Source organism: Pangasianodon hypophthalmus, chromosome 8 (assembly GCF_027358585.1).
Source record: "Pangasianodon hypophthalmus isolate fPanHyp1 chromosome 8, fPanHyp1.pri, whole genome shotgun sequence".
Lineage (NCBI taxonomy): Eukaryota > Metazoa > Chordata > Actinopteri > Siluriformes > Pangasiidae > Pangasianodon > Pangasianodon hypophthalmus.
Genome location: NC_069717.1, coordinates 20,574,306 through 20,594,569, shown reverse-complemented (window position 1 = coordinate 20,594,569; position 20,264 = coordinate 20,574,306). Strand labels below are relative to the sequence as shown.

Sequence of the window (20,264 nt, the reverse complement as noted above, 5' to 3'; positions counted from 1 at the left end):
CATCCAATCTGCCTTCACACTGAAGCCAAAAATAAATAAATATTATGCTTGCTGCATCACTATAAATGATTTATAGATAGAAACAAAACAGAAATCTCTAATTTTACTGAATTTTTATAGTGATGCTGTGATGTCTGTGTTTTCTTAAACATACGTTTTTTTTTCATTCATGCAAAAGCAATGAAAAGCAGTTTTAAATTTCCCCCACCTTGGAGGGTGTATTTTTTTTTTTAAAAAAAGGTTTTGTTTTCAGTGACACAAAACACTGTTGTTTTTGGTGTTTTGTAAATGGGACACCGACGTACAGAGAAAACAATGTTGTTTTCAGAAATATTTGTGTATGTGTGGACAGGGCCTCAGTTTTTCGTGCGAGTCTGATCTTGAGCCTAAGCATATTTTTTGCACAAATTTGGCTCATGTAAGAAGCAGTATTAAGTCCAGATCCACTGTCTCAAAGTTTGATATAACTGATGATGTTTTCAAAGGAAGCATCTTTAGCTGTATGATAGGGGAGAGCTGGCTCGTGGGTGGTAATTGGCAGGTGACGAACTGGGGAAATACGGCCCATAGTCAACATTAAAACCTTAATATTTAATCCTAATTCTACTTTTAATTCAAAATTTTAGCTACTCTACAAACTTCAGTAAACCTTGATTAGCTGGACCGGGCTTGATATATTTGAGCTTGGACTTAGATACAAAGTTGGTGGTTTTATTTATTTATTTATTTGTGTGTGTGTTTGTGTGTGTGTGCGTGTGTGTCTGGCAGCTGTTCAGAGACCAGGCTTAGGGAGCCAGACCGTCAATGGCGCGTTAAATGAAGTGAAAGTTGCGGCATTAAGGCTGTGTCTCACTGGGATAAAGATTCCCTCATTCATTAATCATTGTACCACCCATGTCTGTGCGAATGCATTCATACAGTTCCCTCCGAAAGTATTGGAACGGCAGGGCCAATTCTTTTGTTTTTGCTATACACTGAAGACATTTGGGTTTGAGATCAAAAGATGAATATGGGATGAAAATCAGAATTTCAGCTTTTAGAAGAAGTCTTTTATTATTTGTCACATATACATTTTATTTCCTGATATTTACATCTAGATGTGTTAAACAACTTAAAACATAGCACCTTTTGTTTGAACTCACCCATTTTTGAAATGAGCAAAGATATTGAAACACATGCCTAACAGGTGTTTCTTGTTGCCCAGGTGTGCCCTGTTATATTGATTGTTTAAACAATTAATAGCTCTGAATGTCTACTCTTGGTTTGAGCCCTGGGCTGCACCTCTGAAGACTGCATTTGTTGTTAAAAAGAATAAACCAAAAGACCAGAGAGATATCTATGGGAGAAAAGCAAACCAGGGAAAATTGAATAGAGCCATTGCACAAGTGTTGGGCATAGCCAATACAACAATTTGTAATGACCTGAAAAAGAAAGATACTATCAACTGCTAGTGTACTAACAACCAGACATCAAACAGATTGGCCAAGGAAAATAATAGCATTGATGATAGAAACATTGTGAGAGCTGTGAAGAAAAACCCAAAAACAACAGTCAGTGACATCACAGACAACCTAAACAGGGCATGGGTGAAGGTATCACAATCCACTGTTTGAAGAAGACTTTGAGAGCAGAAATATAGAAGCCATACCGTAAGATGCAAATCACAGGCCAGATTGGAATTCACAAAGAAATAAAGAGATGAGCCACAAAAGTTCTGGAACCAAGATTAACCTCTATAAAGTGATGGAAAGGACAAAGTATGGAGAAGGAATGGATTTGCTCATGATCCAAAACATACAATCTCATTGGTCACGGTGGAGGTAGTGTCATGGCTTGGGCTTGCATTGCTGCTTCTGGAACAGGCTCACTAATCTTTATTGATGATGTAACTCATGATAGCAGCAGAATGAATTCAGAAGTCTATTGAAACATTCTGTCTGCCAATTTACAGAGAAATGCATCCAATCTAATAGGGAGGATCATCACCATGCAGCAAGACAACGACCCAAAACATTCTGCCAACGCAACAAAGGACGTCATAAGGGGAAAATGTGGATGATTTTAGTCAATCAGTCTATCAGTCAATCAGACCTTAACCCAATTGAGCATGCGTTTCACCTCCTGAAGAAGAGAATGAAGGGAGAAACCTCCCAAAACAAACAACAACTGGAAAAAGCTATAGAACAAATTTGGGTGGTGTGCCACCAAAGGTGCCATGTTCTAAGTTGTTTAACACATATGGATGTTAATATCAGGAAAGAAAGTTCTATATATCGTCTCATATTCATCTTTTAATCTCAAACACAAGTGTCTTCACTGTATAACCAAAAAAAAAGAAAGAAAAAGAATTGGCCTTGCTGTTCCAATACTTTTGGAGGGGACTGTAAATCTAGGTGTTTGTGAGGACTAAAAGGACTGTCACCTAGTCCTCTTTAAACATACTTTATTTTTAAATTTTATTTGAAAAACAAAATATTGAATATTAATATAGTAAATTCTTTTGTGAGGACTGGGTGATTGTAAGGAAATTTAAAGCTTGATATTTGAAAAACTAAAAGAGCCAAAATATTTCCTTCGGGTTAATGAAGTTCAGGTTAGTGTAAGGTGTAGGTGTAGGCATAGTGTTACTTATTTATAACTAATGCTACTTATAGTAATAACTTTGTGAATTTAAGGTCCTCACAAAGATAGAACAAAATGAACATTTGAAAAACAAAAATGAACACTTCACTAAAAATTGGAAAAAGGCTATGCGTTACCTAGTTTCTCATATGGCTTTAGGAGTGTGTCCTAAATGGACAGAGAAGATTAGCCCCTGAGCCCCATGTCTCATGATGCATGAATGGAGCACCAGCATATTGGGGACATTTCAGAAATCTCTGCTGTATGAATTTGCTTAAACACACACACACACACACACACACACAAGCAAACAGACGTGGTCCATCATTCGCCTTTGAGTCTGTGTTTGGGCCAAAGGCTGCATCTGACCCTGCTTTAGTGGATTTGCAAGGCTTTGGGGATGATATGGAGGTTAAGGGGAAGCACAAACACAGGGGAAATGGAAAAGGATTTGGTACTGGCTCCAGATTAGAGCTCTTCAAAAAAAACCTCTTTCATCCCTGTTTTTCCTCATTTTCCTTTCATATCTCTCGCTCTCTCTCCCTCCCCCCCTCCCTCTCTCTCTCTGTCCCCACGCAACATCTGGTGACAAGCCAAGATCAAAGTACCTGACTTTTACATGCTCTGTTCAAGTGCTTTTACTGCTGTGTTCTCATTCAAGCAGCATTTTAATTAAGGAGTTAATTGTTCCCCAGATGTAGCTATGTTCAAGACTGGGTCGAGTGTCTTTGTTCATATGTCATTGCTTTTATCGACTTTCAACCTGAGAGGTTCTGAAGGGACTTTTGAGCTCTTCTGCACTCCATTAAATTTAGTGCAGGGTTTATGCGCACATTGTGAAAAGTTGGTTTTAAGAAACAATGGCTGCCACTCCCTAGAGCTGTGCTTTTGTTGTTAATCTAGTCTTAGTTCTCATTTCAATTATCTCCAGTCTTTGCTATGGTCTTAAGGTTATTTTGCACTAAAAGAGAGCAGTCGCTCCTCAGTCCTTAATTGGCTACACAGTCTTCTATTAATCACCCTGACTGGCTGAGGGACATTGGCTGTGTTTCTGATTCACTGCTCATTCATCAGTATGTCACCAAGATTGGACACAGAGGTTGTCAAGAGTAACAGTTCAAGCTTTTTTTTTTTTTTTTCTGTCCAAACTTTTGAGCAGTTTGGAAATGGCAGGGTGGAAAGGAAGATTAGAGAGAGAAAAAAGTAAAACGATTGTTAAGAAGAAAGAGGAAAAGAGAGTGAAGAGGATTGAGTGAAACGTTAAGAGGGTCAGTCTCCCTTTCATTTATTTTACTTCCCTTTTTCATTGTCTATTGCAGTGATAGATGTTGTTTTCTAAGAAGCGAATGCAAATGTCCCATATCAGCACTGCTGTTCTTTGTTCTGAGTCTTCACATAGACTACCTGTCTTCCTTTTTTCATTCTCTCATTTTATCTCTCTCTCACACTCTTTGCTCTCCCTACATTCTTGTCTGGAAACTCAAGTTGGTGTCCTACACACACACACACACACACACACACACACGTGCACACACGTGCACACACGTGCACAAACATGTGCACACAGATGCACACGTTGAAATAATTGCGTATTGTGTGTGTGTGTGTTGAGGACGGCATGCGGGGAGTGTTGGACAGATTGAGCTAATCATCTCTTTTCAAAAAGAACAGAAGCAATACATATCCAGAAGAAACAATAGGAATCCACTTTTTCTCTTTCTGGAAGAAAGGGTTAGTGTGGGTTTGCTGAATGCACATTACACATTAAACTTGACAAATTGTCAGCTGGTATCACTGGAATCTCACAGTTTATATTTCCTTAATAGTGATCAATTTGTACAAGTTAGAAGCTTGGGATTAGCCACATTTAATATTTCTTTAACAAGAAAAAATGTGGTTCTATAGTAAATGTGTTGTGCCATTCAAAAAATTCAAAAAATATCCAAAATAGGAGTTCATGCTTCCTTTTACACAAGAACATAATGGCTAACTCTTTACTTGAAGCTGTAATAAGATAATAATAATAATAATAATAATAATAATAATAAATCTATTTTAGAGCAGACATCATGAGTGTATGTCCAGTGACATACTGTAACAATGACCATAACTAATTGTAACTGTAATAACTTGTAACTGTAATTGTAACTATTTGTTATTGTAATAACAATGAACATGTAGGCATACATAGTTTTTTTTTTTTTTAGTCTTCTAATTATGCTTTACTTGGTAATGTTTTAAATACAGATACAAATTGGAGGTGGACAGTTCTTTTTTTCTTTTCTTTGCTCGCTAGAAAGATTCACACAGGGCATCTGGTCGAGACTAGAGATGTGCACTGGGTAACAAAAAAGAGAGGAGTTTTTTTTTTTTCTTGCAGGCGTGAGCCAGATATGAAGCTCGCAGAACAAACATAGACCACTCTCATTAACATGAATGTGTGGCACTGTGCAGTGACTTTACAGCGTCCTGCCTGGTCAGGGTTGCGGTGCTTTACATTACGATACTAGTTTTTATTTTTTTTATTTTAGGAAATAGAGACAGCTAAATTCATTAGAAAATATTGTGGGCAGGTACAAAGAAATATAAAACCAAACAAACATGGGGAAAAAAAATCCACCTAGTTTCAGCCACATACTCAATCGGAATAATATATTCATATTCAGTTACATTCCTAGTCTGTTCATTCCAGGACCTTTTCCCTCCCTGTCCACATCTTGCTTTTTGTTCCAGTTCCTCATGTTTTACAAAATAAGCACTGTGTAACCTGGATTACGATCAGACATATATATTAACTGTTTCGCAATTACTGGTTATTCCCAATGCTGATAACATGATACTGTTCATTACTGGAAATAAACTGTCATGGCAGTGTGTCAGTTTGATGAATTTTCTCTCCCTTTCTGTACCTCTTTCAGAAATACAAAGAGTTCGAGCGTTCAGTACGGGTTGAGGAAATTGATGGGCTCAAACTTGTGAAGAAACTGGCAGAAAACATGGAGGAGATGTTTCGTAAAAAAGCAGACGCTATGAAGGTGGGTGTGTGGTAGGCTGATTTGAATGATATGAAATATATATTGATCAATATATTCTCTTTATCTATTTTGTCTTAACATGACAGGTATACATCCGTGCAATGTTATATTGGATGTTATATGTCATGTCGGCCGGCCTCTCTTCATGCCCTGCTCTGCTCAAAACTCCCACCACCCGAACCAATATTTAAACTTTCTTCAAATCCAGTGGTTAAACACTCATTCAAAATATGGGCACAATTTAGAAGAAGTTTTGCACTCAAGGAATTATTATAATTATTATGGATGAAACCTTTAATATTTGGTCTGTGAAAGGTCTTAGGACATTAAAAGATATGTTTATTGATGGAGACTTTGCATCATTCAGTCAAGTGAAAATGAAGTTCCAAATTCCTGACTCCCACTTTTTTAGATATCTTCAGCTTCGTGGCTTTGTGTCTTCTTCATTGAGCCACTTTCCTTCGTTGCCTCCCTGTTCCCTTCTTGAGTCTGTTATGGACCTGAGTCCATATTCCAAAGGAGCCATTGGTAAAATTCATTCTGTAATCAATTCTCATAACCTGGAACCCCTAGCTCAATTAAAAAGAAAATGAGAGGTGGAATTAGATATAGAACTATCAGAAGAAATGTGGCAGTCTGTCTTAAATAATATTTATTCATCTTCAATTTGTCTAAAACATAGAGTAATTCAATTTAAAATTGTTCACAGACTGCATTGGTCCAAAGTGACGTTAGCCAAATTCAAACCAAATTTAGACTCTAACTGTGATAGGTGTGAAATTGAGCCAGCTATGCTATCTCATATGTTTTGGCTTTGTCCAAAATTAAAAGATTTCTGGCAGTTGGTATTTAAATTTCTCTCTGATACATTAAAGACATGTATAGAGCCTGAGGCCATAATTTCAATATTTAGTATCATACCACGATCCTTAAGTTTTAATCAAAGTAAGAAAAATCTGATTGCTTTTACTATGCTTTTAGCCCGGAGGTTAATACTGCTCAAATGGAAAGAAAAATCCCCTCCAACCTTCAAGCAATGGCTTAAGGACTTACTACATTATATGGCCTTAGAAAAAATATGGCAAACTATAAGAGGCTGTACCAACATGTTTTACATTACCTGGCAACCTGTTTTAGATCAGATAAAGAAGATGGACCCCTCAGTTACCTCAGAGGAGTAGAATTTATTATTTTTTTTCATATTAGAAAGCTTAAATGTATAATTGTGCAACAAGGGGAATTGTCGTGGGTAGGGATGTTATTTTAAAAATGAAAAAGATGTCTAACTGTATTATATGTCTCATGTTTGACAAAATATTCAATAAAAATACTTTGGAACATGACAGGTATACTTACGGTATGTACAAAACATTAGTGCTGAAGTTGAGATGCTATTACCCTACAAACATCCAGGTACTTGATAGTGTATGGTCTAAGAATGTAGTGCATAGTGTGCAATTACAAAAAAATGCCTTGGTAATTGAGAAGACTCATCACTTCACTATGTATATTGGTTTAAGGACCTACCTGAACTGTGAGTTACATTAAACCTACCACTAAGTCAATGGAAGTTGACTACCACTAAACTCTATGGAAGAGTTTGTAGCTCAAATTGTATTATTTGCTATATAGATTTAGCTGACTGTGCATGTACTCATTTATATGGTACTATTCTTTATTTAAAAAAGTTCCTTCCATTGGCTCATGAGATGCTTCTGAACCTCTAAATGGGAAATATTATTAATAATAAGTATAATAAGTATAATGCAGTATTTAGATCATGTTACTCAAATAATACTGACACTCTAACAGTAATTAATGTAGCTTCTGTTACTAAGTTATAAGTAGGAATGATGGCTGCAGGATTTAAAACCAGTTGTCTTGTTTTCTTAAGCATGATCTGTGTTGTTAGTCAATATAATGTGTTTGCATCTTAAAATATTTAAATTGTTTAGATTAAACAGTACATCAAATCTGATATGATTACCGGTACACCATATCAGGCTACAATCAGTTCTGTACTGATACTCATTACTGGATTGGTACATCATTAGTACTAACATTTATAAATGAATGAGTAAAGAAATTAGGGTATAACTAATTTCAAATAATGATCTAATTAATTAATATATGTAATGGTGTTGTACACAGTGGCCCAGCAGGTAGTGTTGCTGCTTCATACTCCACAGTACAGGACTTGAATCTGAGCTTCTGTTATTTTGTGGAATTTCACATGTCCCTGAGCTCCTAAAATGTTTAAATACCAATAAATATTTAATATATAGGGATACATATCAATACAATTATAAATGTATATATAGAACACAATTAGTAAATTACAAAGATGATGTATGAAGTTAAAAAAAACAACAACTGTTTAACAATATTTTACAACATGGATTCAAGTCATATAACTAATTTGACTGTCAAGACATTTCTAAATGTATTCATAAGTTATATCTAAACATATTCCTTACAGAGTGTTTTAAACTCTACAGATTATCAAATGTGCAGGTGCTAGTAAATGAGTAATGGGTTCTCAATCATTTTAAATCATTAATAATTGAAAGATTTATAAGAAACTATTATTATACCACCTTAGCATTCAAAGTTTGTCAAGTTTCCAGATGTGCTCTTTTGATTCCATTAGTTAAAGTATTTAGTTAATAAATTGAAATTACTTTCCTAATATTTTCCAAATAATATTAAAAATAGACCATAAAGTAGATTGTAAAAATCCTTATGATGTGCAACTGGTTTTAGATTGTGAGTACGGTGAAATGAACAGGAATGTCTTTAATAAAAAGTCTTTAATAAAAATGAGTCTGTTCTGCTGCACTGTGTCAGTGTGTATAAGGGCAGCGTTTGATGTTACTCTGTGTTTAATCCATGAGCTGTGTGTAAGTGCTTAAATGGCCTCAGGTAAAGTAACCCACCAGTTGTTAAATACTCCTGGCAGAGTAATCGGATTTTGTGTGTGTGTGTGTGTGTGTGTGTGTGAACAGAATGACAGTATGAGAGAATGAGAGAATGTTGGCATGCTGTATGCTATAATTAAGAAGTACATTGAAATGTGTAGGTGTTTGATATATTGTGCCAGTGTGTAGTTAGGAGGGTTGTGTGCATACTTATGAATCCTGTTTTCCAATTCATGTTTGTGTGTGTGTGTGTGTGAAAATCGATGGGTTTGATTTTCCAATAACTGCACATGCTGAATTATATTTTAATTAAAGAACGACACATACTTTTAAATTCTTTCTGTGCTCACACTTTTAACCCTTTTATAGTTACGTGTAATGTTATGGAACAAGACGACACTAGAGATTGCTTCCAAAAATGCTAAATAAATGTCTTCCCATGAAAACCATACTCATACTCATACTGCCAAGTACCTTTGTGAATTGTTACTATAGAAACAATAATGTATTAGAACAAAAAGATTAATATAAACCTGCAATTTGCCTTGCAGACAGCACTATTGTCAGAGATGCTGTTATAGAAAATGAAACATCTTCTGACCAATCGGAATTGATAATTCTACGGAATTGTGATACAAAATTAATTGTACCACATCGCTGTTGAGTTCTCGAATCTGATTGGTCACAAGGTGTGCATAATTGTATAACTGCATGGCTCAGGCAGTAGTTTCAGCTGTAACATGAACAAATACATTATTGTTTTTACAGAAGCAGTCATACACAGGGACATGTATGGCAGATCCTCCACATAATCTGAGACTAATAATAAATGGATTTAAAACGCATGTTGTTATTTAACAAAGAAGTTGGTATGGTGAGGTTTTTTGTTAGACATTTATTTAACATTTATGAAAGGAGTCTCGGCTGTGAGTGCTTTGTAACAGTCACAGTGCTTTGTAAAGTTTCCCAGCACAGGAAAGTATTCAAGACAGAAGAGTTTAAGATTTCTGGTTTCTCGGTAAAATGACATGCTGTAAATTTTGAGACCGAGAAAGAAAAGGAGAGGCTGGTGAGGGAACTAACTTGTCTCGTGGATGTTAAACATGAACTTTAAAAACATAAAGTGTGATGAGTCATTCATAAATAACCTGAACATTGTAATCTTTGGCAAATCACTGTGGTATACGTGGAATAACACACTCCAGACCGTGCAGTTATGCAAAAAATAGTCCACTTCAACTTTGTATTTCAGCGGATCATCATCACATGACACATTATGCATGATGCATCAGGTGTGTATTATTTTTATATAACAGCATGATCCGTCATGTGTTATATCTTAGGTAATGCACTTGTTAGCATGTAGGCTTCTGCATTAACATTGATGCATTAGTTACTGTTCATTTCTTTGTTTATATATACATAAATAACACACGAATTCAGTGCTTTAATACATTTTTGTGCAGTGTGTGTGCTGCAAACAAGCAATGATCATTCAGAGCAATTTCCTGTCAGTCACGCCTGGATGGATCAGCATGCTGGGATATTCATTCACTCGCTCACATCTTCCTCCACCCACCAGCTATCTTTCATAGTTTAGTCATTGACGTATTTCTTCATGTAGCCGACATAAAATTACCATTTTTCTCGTATTAAATTGTAAAATAGAAATGATTTATGTATTTCGAAAAGGAACACTTGACACTACATCACACCTTTAGTTAAGACTATTACTAATGTATACTACAATCTATCAAATCTGAAACAGCCATTAGGGTTACATCACTGTGTTTAATGTACTAGATGTAATGTGAGAACTAAATCATTGTTTCATAATGTGTCATTACCATCTAATAAGCATTACTGACCACAAATAAGCATTATGATTCACTGTATTTAATATGCCTAATGTCAAGGGAAAAATAAATCTTACTATAGTAATATGTCAGTATTACCTCATAAACATTACTAGTCATTTATTCATTAGGTCAGTCATTCATTTTCCCTCCACTTTTCCTGGTGGTGGTTTCTATGGCTGAGAAGGTCAGTGCATACTTCTCTATCACCGGCTACAGATTTCCGCTCCTCCTGGGCAATCCCCATACTTTCCTAATCCAACTGTAAGATATAATCCCTCCACTAGGAGTTTACCATGGCTTTAGACTTGGACATGCTGATTCACATTCTAGCCACTTCTCACTCAGCAGAGAAACATTCAAGTGTGTGTCAGTGGTCTACTTCAGATAGTGCCACGAGAACAACATCATTTACAAATTACAGGGATGTTACCCCTAGACCTCTCTCCACTGCTGCACCCTGATAATGTCAGTTATATCGCAGAAATGTTTGGAGTGGAAGAACTTGAGTCTGCACAGAGCCCTGACCTCAACCCCACTGAACACCGTTGGGATGAACTGGATCACTGACTGCACCTCAGGCTTCCTTGCTCTGACATCAGTGCCTGACATCTCTAATGCTCTTTTAGCTGAATGTGCAAATCCCCACTGTCACGCTCCAAAATCTAGTGGAAAGCCTTCTTAGTAGAGTGGAGGTTAATATAACAGCAAGGGGGGATTAAATTTGGAATGGGATGTTCAATAAGCACATATGGGTGTGATGGTCAGATGTCCACAAAATTTTCACCATATGGAGTAAGTGATAACAGGAACGAACAATAAATGAAACTACACATTAGTACGACGTTTAAGTATGACGTGTATGACTGACAAATTGCTGTTATAAAAGAGAAAAAACACACTAAGAAAGAGTCCTGGATTTGAAAGTAGGTATATCAAAAAGACAATTTAATTTATGATTATGTTACTTTGTCCAATTATTTTCAGTCCCAGAGATTGGGAGGTGTGGTGGTGGTGATGGTGGTGGTGGTGGTGATGGTGGTGGGGGGAGGGTGGGGAATGTCTCACATAAAAAGTCCTGTAATTTCTTATACTTTTTACCTGATTTGGATGTAAATACCCTCAAATTAAAGCTGAAAGTCCACACTTTAAGGTATGTTTATTAGTTAATTTAGTTCATTTCTAATATTACACACATATATATCTATTATCTATATCTATCTATCTATATCTATCTATCTATCTATCTATGTATGTATATATAAGTGCAGACTTTCAGCTTTATGTATACACACACAGAAAACAAAATAGACGTGACGCTACCGTGAGAAATAAGAGATTAAGAGAGAGTTGTAAGTTTATTGTTTATTGATTGTTGCTCTTTGAGTGTGTGTTTTTGTGTAGCTAAGAGGAGCAGTCGTTGTTCACATACACATGCACACACACACACACACACACACACACACACAGTACATCATCATGCTGTGTACTTTGTCATTGATTATTTTCCTATAACAGCACAACACATTATGTTTTATTCCCTTCTTAGTCAACTGTTATTAAAAAGTAACCCTTGCTTTTTCAAGACATTAGAACACAAATGCACAATGGATTAATGGACACACACAAACACACACACATACACACACAAAACAAAATAAATGTGATGCTACTGTGTGAGATAAGAGATTAAGAGAGAGCTGTAAGTTGATTATTTCTTGAGTGTGTGTTTTTGCATCGCTAAGAGGAGCAGTCATTGTTCACACACACACACACACACACACACACACACAGTACATCATCATCATGGTGTGCGTCTCCAATCAGCAGGTGCTAGCAACCGATAAATGGCAGTGTAGAAACCAGGAGATAAACACTCGGTTGGATGGATGAGCAATCTGCATGACTGAGTGTGTGGATTTGTGTATAGGTTTGTGTGCATACACAGGGATATCAGAAAATTGGGCTTAGGTCTTGTGTTATTGTGAAAGCTAATGTGTTATACTGGTGTATAACTGTAATACTTTTTAGTTTTTTTGTACAGTTGCTACAAAGCTCACTTTTTTAGAACTCTTCACACAGTTCGCACAACAGCACTCTATATCAACCAAACTTATTCAGAGTGACTTATAGAATTGCTTTGTAGTCTCTTGCAAAAACATATCCTCATGCTAGTAAAAATAGGTCAGGGTTTACACTGCAAAAATATCTTAGCAAGTGGAAATACCTTTCTTATAGTCAAAATAAGATTTCCTGTTTCCTATTTTAAGATCACAATAAACTAAATATGAGATTATAAAATCCATTTCTAGACATGTTTATGCATTTATTTCTAAAAGAAAAAAGCAAAGATTTTTATTTTGCATTGTTTATTGCAAATAGGCTTCTGAATGATAATTTTCTGAATCAGATCATTTTCTGAATGATGGTTGATTTTCAAGAGATATTTGAATGGAAATAAGATATTGAGTCTCCTGAAGTGTTCTCACCCAACCATAACTCAGTTAAGCTGTTTTGGGAGTAATTTGATCAGACAGTTTAAAAGAGAGAGAAAGTCTCTGATGAGCTCCATATTTATTTATTTAGTTATTGCATGCCAACAACGAAAGAGTTAATATATGAAAGGCATTTTGAAAAGTTAATCGTCCCCAAACGTCTTACATAAACTCTGTGTATGTAAGATTTATGACATAAATATTCACTTCTGCATTTAACATTGCATTGATTCATTAATTAAGTTCATGAAACAATAATTGACATGTTCATTGTTCAAGTTGCAAAGGCTTGCCCGTTTCTTACCTTTTTGATTGCGTAACTGATATGCAGGCTACAAGATCAACTGATTTATCTCTGAATCATGCTTCTTAAATGTAACCTCCTTATATGCTAAGCGTAGTGAAATATAAACCAGACATGAAAAAAAGATTAGCACTGAATAAGCTGATAAGGATGTTGCACCAAAGCATCTAAACACAGGTTTTAAAGGTTAAGCCTTAAAGTCTGAGCAGCGTACATACTGTATGAGTAACATAAATACTCTGATTCCCATAACAAAAGTTTTCCATATTTTAGTCAGGGTTGGAAAAGGTACAGAGTGTATATACAGTATGTAGAAGTATGTACACTCACTGTGTAAGCTGTCTTGGAATTATCAGTGGTGGTGTGATTACATCACCCATCTCTCCTCAACCAAACCCCTCAACTGCTCAGATGTATAAATGTAATATTAATACACTCGTTCTAATAAATTATTGTTTCTGTATTAACAGCTCATATGCAGGGACTTATAAAGAAGATGCTCCACATAAACTAAGACTAGTAATAAATAGATTTTGAAAAATGATGTTGTTTAACAAAGAAAATTGTATAAAATAACAGTAAGTGCTAATACTAACTAATCTGTAGACATGTTCTAATTTAAATTAATGTTAATTTTAATATTAATCCTTAATTTCATTAATGTTGCTTTGTGAGTTTTTGAAAAAGATCCACAATATTTAAATATGAATCTGCTTCTCTTGACACTTGCAGTTTTGGTATTCGTTATTAAAGGCATTGAGTTCCAACTTCAAGTGTATAGAACTGCAGTTTCGCATTTTTGCAAGCTCTAATTCACCTGACCCAACTTGAAAGGCTTGGGTTACATGCTGATGTGGAACATTACAGAGAACACAATAAAATTTCATCAGAAGTCCTCAGAACTGGGCCTAGGAACCCTGGAAATAGGCGCAGCTATCACATTCATACGGCTCTAAGATGTTCAAACATGACACTATCAACATATAGCCACACCTTCTCATTATTAAAGAAGTATCTGGATTTGGAAATAAGTTAGTTAGTTAAGAGATCTAAAGAGATCTTCATTAAGAAAGATCTCTTTAGATCTCTTAACTAACTAACTTCTAAAGAGATCTTAAAGAGATATCTAAAGAGATCTTAGTTAATATAAAGATTTTCTGGATTTTTACAAAGGGTGTTGAAACCTGTAGCAAGGCAGGGAAAAAACAAGCAGTATTTTAAAGGAGGATCCAAAATAGGGTTGAGCACACAAGCAACTAGGAATAAGCCTTATATTTTTATTTTGGTTTCCTTGACATGTCTCATTTATACAGCTCGTAAATGTTCAAACCTGAAACTGGCCCACCCCAATGATCTGCTCTTGCAGTATGGTTTGATTAGTCATTCTTGTGGATATAAAAAAAATGATCTATTACAGACAAAATACTGTCACATAGTTTTGACCATACTAACAGACATAAACAATGGAAACAAGTCAAATTTACATCCTAATATTTTCATATTCTTCATCTTTTTTTTAATATTGTGATTATTCAACACAAATAAATATAAATATATTTAAAATATAGCAATATTATTTGTTACAAAACACAATCCATTCTTATTAACCCATTTGTGAGACACAGAAGGGACAGAAAATACAAATATTAACTCTGTAGATAAACAGCATGAACTTACTAGTGGATGATAAATGTGAGAAGCATGCATCCTAGCTTTTGGCTGACCTCTTTTCTTGGTTGAAATTTCCTGCCTCTGGCCTTTGTGGATTCTATTCAGGCAGGAAAGGCTGACAGGTATGTGTTGTTCACAAAAGAGCCAATCTGGGCTTTATGCAGGGCTGGGCGATATTGCAAAAAAAAACCAAACCAAAAAAAAAAACTTTCTCGATTAGGAGTTCATTTTTTTTTTGTTCTTACATAATACAATTGAAAAATTACACAATTCATTTATAAAACTTTTTTATTTATTAGAATGGCCTTTGGAAAAATAGTAACAGCACCATCTATAGCAAATAGTGCTAACAATGGTTCTTTTAAATAAAGAATATTTAAAGAATGGATATTTAAAAAAAAAAACATGATTTGCACTATTTGCTAGAGATGGCGTCGTTACTATTTTTGCACATTTTAGTGAACTCTTCCTTCTCAGCAGAGTAAATGGGGACCATGTCTTTCTTGACATGAAATGCCACCACAACTTAGAAGTCAGCTTGGGGTATTCTTCTCAAATCTGAGTTCCTTCCCCATTTACAGAGTGACATCAAATCAGCATGGTTGCTTCTTACCTTTAATTGAGTTACATTGTATATACAAGTATTAGATTTAGATTAGTCTTAGTCTTAGATTAGTCTTTAGATTTTAGACTTTAGATTAGTCAACATACAGGCATATTTGTAGTCTAAAACACTGACTATACAGTTTGCTATTTGAGAAAGAAAATATGTATCACATCTGAGTTAGCTGCCTAGCTTGTTGCTAACAAAATACAAACATGGGGGCCTCCACTTCCCACTTCGTCTGCCTGTTTATCCTGGCTTTTTTTTTTTTCTAAGTGTGCAGTATTTGGATGTAGGGCAGGCTATAGGAGGTGTTTATCAGGTTAAGAAGGCTGTGTTTTTCCTTTATATTGGTTTAAACTTCTAAATAGCATTTATGGATGTTTTAATTAAAAATTTAAATATGTAAATATATAAACATGTAAAATCTCAGTTATAACATTTTGAAAATCGTGTTAAAACATTAATTTGAATTAACTAAATTAATCGCCCAGCACTAGCTGGTTATTTCTTAAAGCACAGTACAATGTTAGTCGTCAAATTCAACATATGGCTAAACCTTATAATTATTAATGAAATAGCCAGATTTGGAAGAAATTAGTACGAGATCAGAAAACAACGAAACTACATACTGAAATTTACTTGAATGACTTCCTTGTTATAGGTTTTTAAATGTATTAAAATAGCTAATTTATTTACATAATAGTCATCAGTATCTATGCTGTTAGTATCTCGTAGCATTCAAATTATCACTTCATATGAGCTTCGTATGAGGTATCTAAATTTCACTCGAATGTTCTGCATGTTGTGTTCTCCACCAGTGTAATTTAACCAAGCAAATCTTTACCACTACTCTATTTGAATAAGATTGATATATAATAAATAATTTTATATCAATATAAACTATGGGCTCATGAAACTTCTCTTCTCTGCAAACACAATTAAGCTCGCAAATTACATGGTAATGGTGTACAGTAATGTGGGTATTTTCAAAACATGGAAAGTATCTGCATACTTAATAGCCTAAAAAAATTCCAGCCTAAAAATTATTTTAAAATAGTTTGAAGTCTAATCATATGTTGTGAAACGCATGAACTTTATGCATGAATTGGGCTACACTCAATATCTTTACAGAAGAGGTAAGATTATAATAGATTATTTAGTATGTAGAACTGTTATTCAAATAGTATAGTGGTATAGGTGGGCTTGGTTGATCTATTAGTATGTTGGTGTAGAACGTGACATACAAAGCATTCAAGCAAAATTTTGATACGTTGCTTGTGCTTTTGCAATATATGCTTGTGCCAGAATGTTTCTCTCTTGCATGACTTTTTTTTTTTTTAATGCGTTATGTTTTGGCTCCCTCTCAAAAAATAGTGCAGTAACAATGTTTCTGAATATTGTCTGATCAATGATCCAGAAGAAAAACCACTGGCCTACTGTAGGTCCTGTAAGTCTACTGTAGGTTTTCCGCTTAAAATCTAAAAATAATTTGTCCAGGATTAATCCTCCATTATAAACACACAACAGCTTGCTCATTTGTGAAGTATTTGTGTATATTAGTGCACAGCTTTCTTAATAATATTTGCTAGTGATTCTGTCCCTATATATTATGTAAATCCTCATACTTTCCCATTATTATAGCGGATATAACGCACACACACACACACACGCACACACACACGCACGTGCACGCACACACACACACACACACACACACACAAAAGACTGGAGCAGACAATACTGTTGCCTTGGAATAGAAAACTTAGTCATGGGTCATAGGCCTCTCTGGATAAGAAATCGACTTCTCATAGCTTGGTTTGAGTGATATGGGAAACTTGGTGTATTGTGATACAGAAAGACGTTATGTGGTTTGTTTGCCTGTGTTGTAGAAAGAAGGAACTGAAAGTAGTCGCTAAGGCTGTTTTTCTTTCATACATTTTTGTATAGGATATTTGTGACAGAACAAAGTAATAACTGGCTTTCTTCCAAACAAGAGAAGCAAGACAAAGAAATAGATTCATGCAATGTTGAGAAAAAAAAAAAGAAAAATGTAAATGTGTGATATTGCAGCTGTCTTCTCTTTGTGTGTCAAACCTCACCGGAACCAAACCATCAGATAGAAAAATCTCCTGCTACCCTGGCTCAGCTTGTGAGCTAATTAACCTGTTAAATTCCTGGTTAATTATTCAGTTATTCATCTAAAAACATATTATTCAATGTCTGCTATGAAAGTCTCTATTTATGAGAGAGAGGCATGTATATTCTTAGAACACTAACTAGAGATGTGTTCAAGTGTTTATGTTTGTGTACAGTATACCGGTACATTAATTAGAAATGAATAGATAATGTGTTCTAAACAGATACAATAGTTTTAGGGTATCTGGTTGAGACTAGGTGTGCATCGGAATTAGGATATCATGGAACACATTAAAAAAGTTGGTGAGATCAAGTTTGATCTCCCAACAATGCCATAGCCATCCGCTGCCAGGACCCAAGGGAGAAAGACTGCCTGTGCTCTCTAGGTGGGAGGGATGACATAGTCTCTCTCCTGTCCATCAAAGCAACATTAGACAAACATGGGTGTCTAATGTCATGTATATGGAAGAGGGTCGATAGCACTTTCCTCACTCTGTGGCTGATGTGGCTGGCTTAACATGTCTCAGAGGAAGTATGTGTTAGCCTTCGCCCTTCCTGGTTGGTAGCTGTCATATGATGGAGAGAGCTTCTGGTGGGTGGACATTGGCAAGTGACCAAATTTGGGAGAACGTAGTTGAAAAAACATCGGGTGGAAGGTTTTTACAAGTGAGAGATCAGATATGGTGCTACTGGGACAAACCATGACCACATTGATTTACGTGGAAGGCATTTACAGGTTTCATTTATTCATTCTTAGTAACTGTCTGGTTAGGGTCAAGGTAGATTAAACTAGGCTACTAGTTTTTATTTTTTTTTTTGATCTAACCAAATATATTCTTTACATAATATTGCAGGCAGGTGGAAATATAAATAACAGTCTTGCCCAAATATCTAGTTCAGTCCAATTATAAACTTGAATGATGCAGCTGAGGTTGAGGATCTGTCAGAGCTAGAATTCACAGACCATGCATACAGTGTTGCCATTTCCGATGATGTTTTTTTCACAGTATTTTCCAGTATTTCCAGGGGCATAATGGTAGAGTTTGTTAGGCCACACCCATTTCTGGTTTAAATTCAAATAAAGATATGAATATATGGAGCACTAAAAAGATACAGATAGTGGCATTGCGTTAGACCGCTTGTATACGTTTTCAAAGTCAATCAACTGAAAACCTAGAAAAGAAGTGCGCATATTATGCAGTGTTGTCCAACAAGGCTAATTATGCTGCTACGTTAATCATGAAGTGACATAATTATGTTTCTAGTTAAGAGAGTAAATTTCTGCATCATGAAAAGCATTGTTTACTATCACTGAAACTGTGCAATGAATCAACTCCTCCTTGTACAATGTGTGTGCAATGAATCATAAACCCTTGTGCAATATGTGTCATTTATCATATGCTCTCATTTTCTCCCCCCTCTCTTTCTCTCTCTCTCTCTCTCTCTCTCTCTGTCACTGTCTCTCCAGCGTTTGGTAGAAGCAGCAGAAGAGGCCCACCTACAGCATGAGGAAGACCCCAACCTGCAGGTGAGAAACAGTTCTACCTTACCACAGCAAGGTCACTAATTCATAAGCAGATACTGTCAGTCACTGCCTGGCTTTGGAATTTTACATGAGGTGTTCAAAATCCGTGTTTACGATTAAACACTCTTTAGCTATCTGTCCTCCTAGTCTGGACATCGTCTGTCATTCTGAACAGAACAGAGGTCAGTACTTAGTATATAAGTCAACATAGATTATCAACTGATTACTGACTTTAGCAACCTTATCAACTGAGATTAAATGGAAACAGCCTCATTTTATAACTAGTTGTGTACTTGTGATAAAATTGGTGCATGCTTTTTCCAAGCAGTGAACATATAAACTAAATTATATCAAGGTTAAATTAGTAACTAGTAAAATCTTAAGCAAAAGTCACGGGTACACAAAGACGATAAAGGTTATCCATTTCTGCAGCAGTGCAACCAAGAATCCATTTTGTTTCTTATGAAAAACATTCAGTACCATGGACATTTCCCTATGTAGTATGGAGGATGAAACTGCTGAAAATTTAATAAATATCGTTTCTCTGTTCCTTAGTGTGTTTACTCTGCCAAACACAATTAAATTATTAATGTGTACTAAGAGCTGTCCTGGTGTTATGCATCTCTGTTTGATCAGCCACCATACGCATTAAATTACTCACTTCTCTGAAGTCTTCCATGCGCTATCATGGGCACAGACTCACCAGAAGTGGATATTTGAAGACTGGAAAAAGACCAGGTGATTTTTTTTCTTTCTAATATTCAGCGGTCCAGTTGAGGTGAGCCTGTGCTCATGATAGCCTCAGATTCCTGCTCTTGGCTGACAGGAGTGGAACCCTGTTCCATGTGGTCTTCTGCTGTTGTAGCTCATCCACCTCAAGGTTCAATGTTTTGTGCATGCAAGGATCCTTTTTTGCTCACCACGGTTGTAAAGATTAATTATTTGAGTTACTATATCCTTACTTGCAGCTCGAGTCAATCTGGCCATTTGCCTCTGACCTCTCTTATCAACAAGGCGTTTCCACCCACAGAACCGTTGCTCACTCAGTGATTTTTGTTTATCGCACCATTGTATGTAAACTCTAGAGACTGTTGT

The 20,264-nt window shown here is 35.7% G+C and overlaps 1 protein-coding gene across 3 annotated transcripts in view; it reads left to right on the top strand.

The window, feature by feature from the left end:
- Window positions 1–20,264, top strand: part of cacna2d3a (calcium channel, voltage-dependent, alpha 2/delta subunit 3a) — a 196,633-nt gene that overhangs the window by 33,528 nt on the left and 142,841 nt on the right. For all 3 annotated transcript variants that reach the window (XM_026925413.3, XM_053236172.1, XM_053236171.1), the window contains exons 3-4: window positions 5,541–5,657; window positions 19,113–19,172. In XM_026925413.3, coding sequence (XP_026781214.2) covers window positions 5,541–5,657; window positions 19,113–19,172 — 177 coding nt within the window. The remainder of the gene's footprint in view (window positions 1–5,540; window positions 5,658–19,112; window positions 19,173–20,264) is intronic.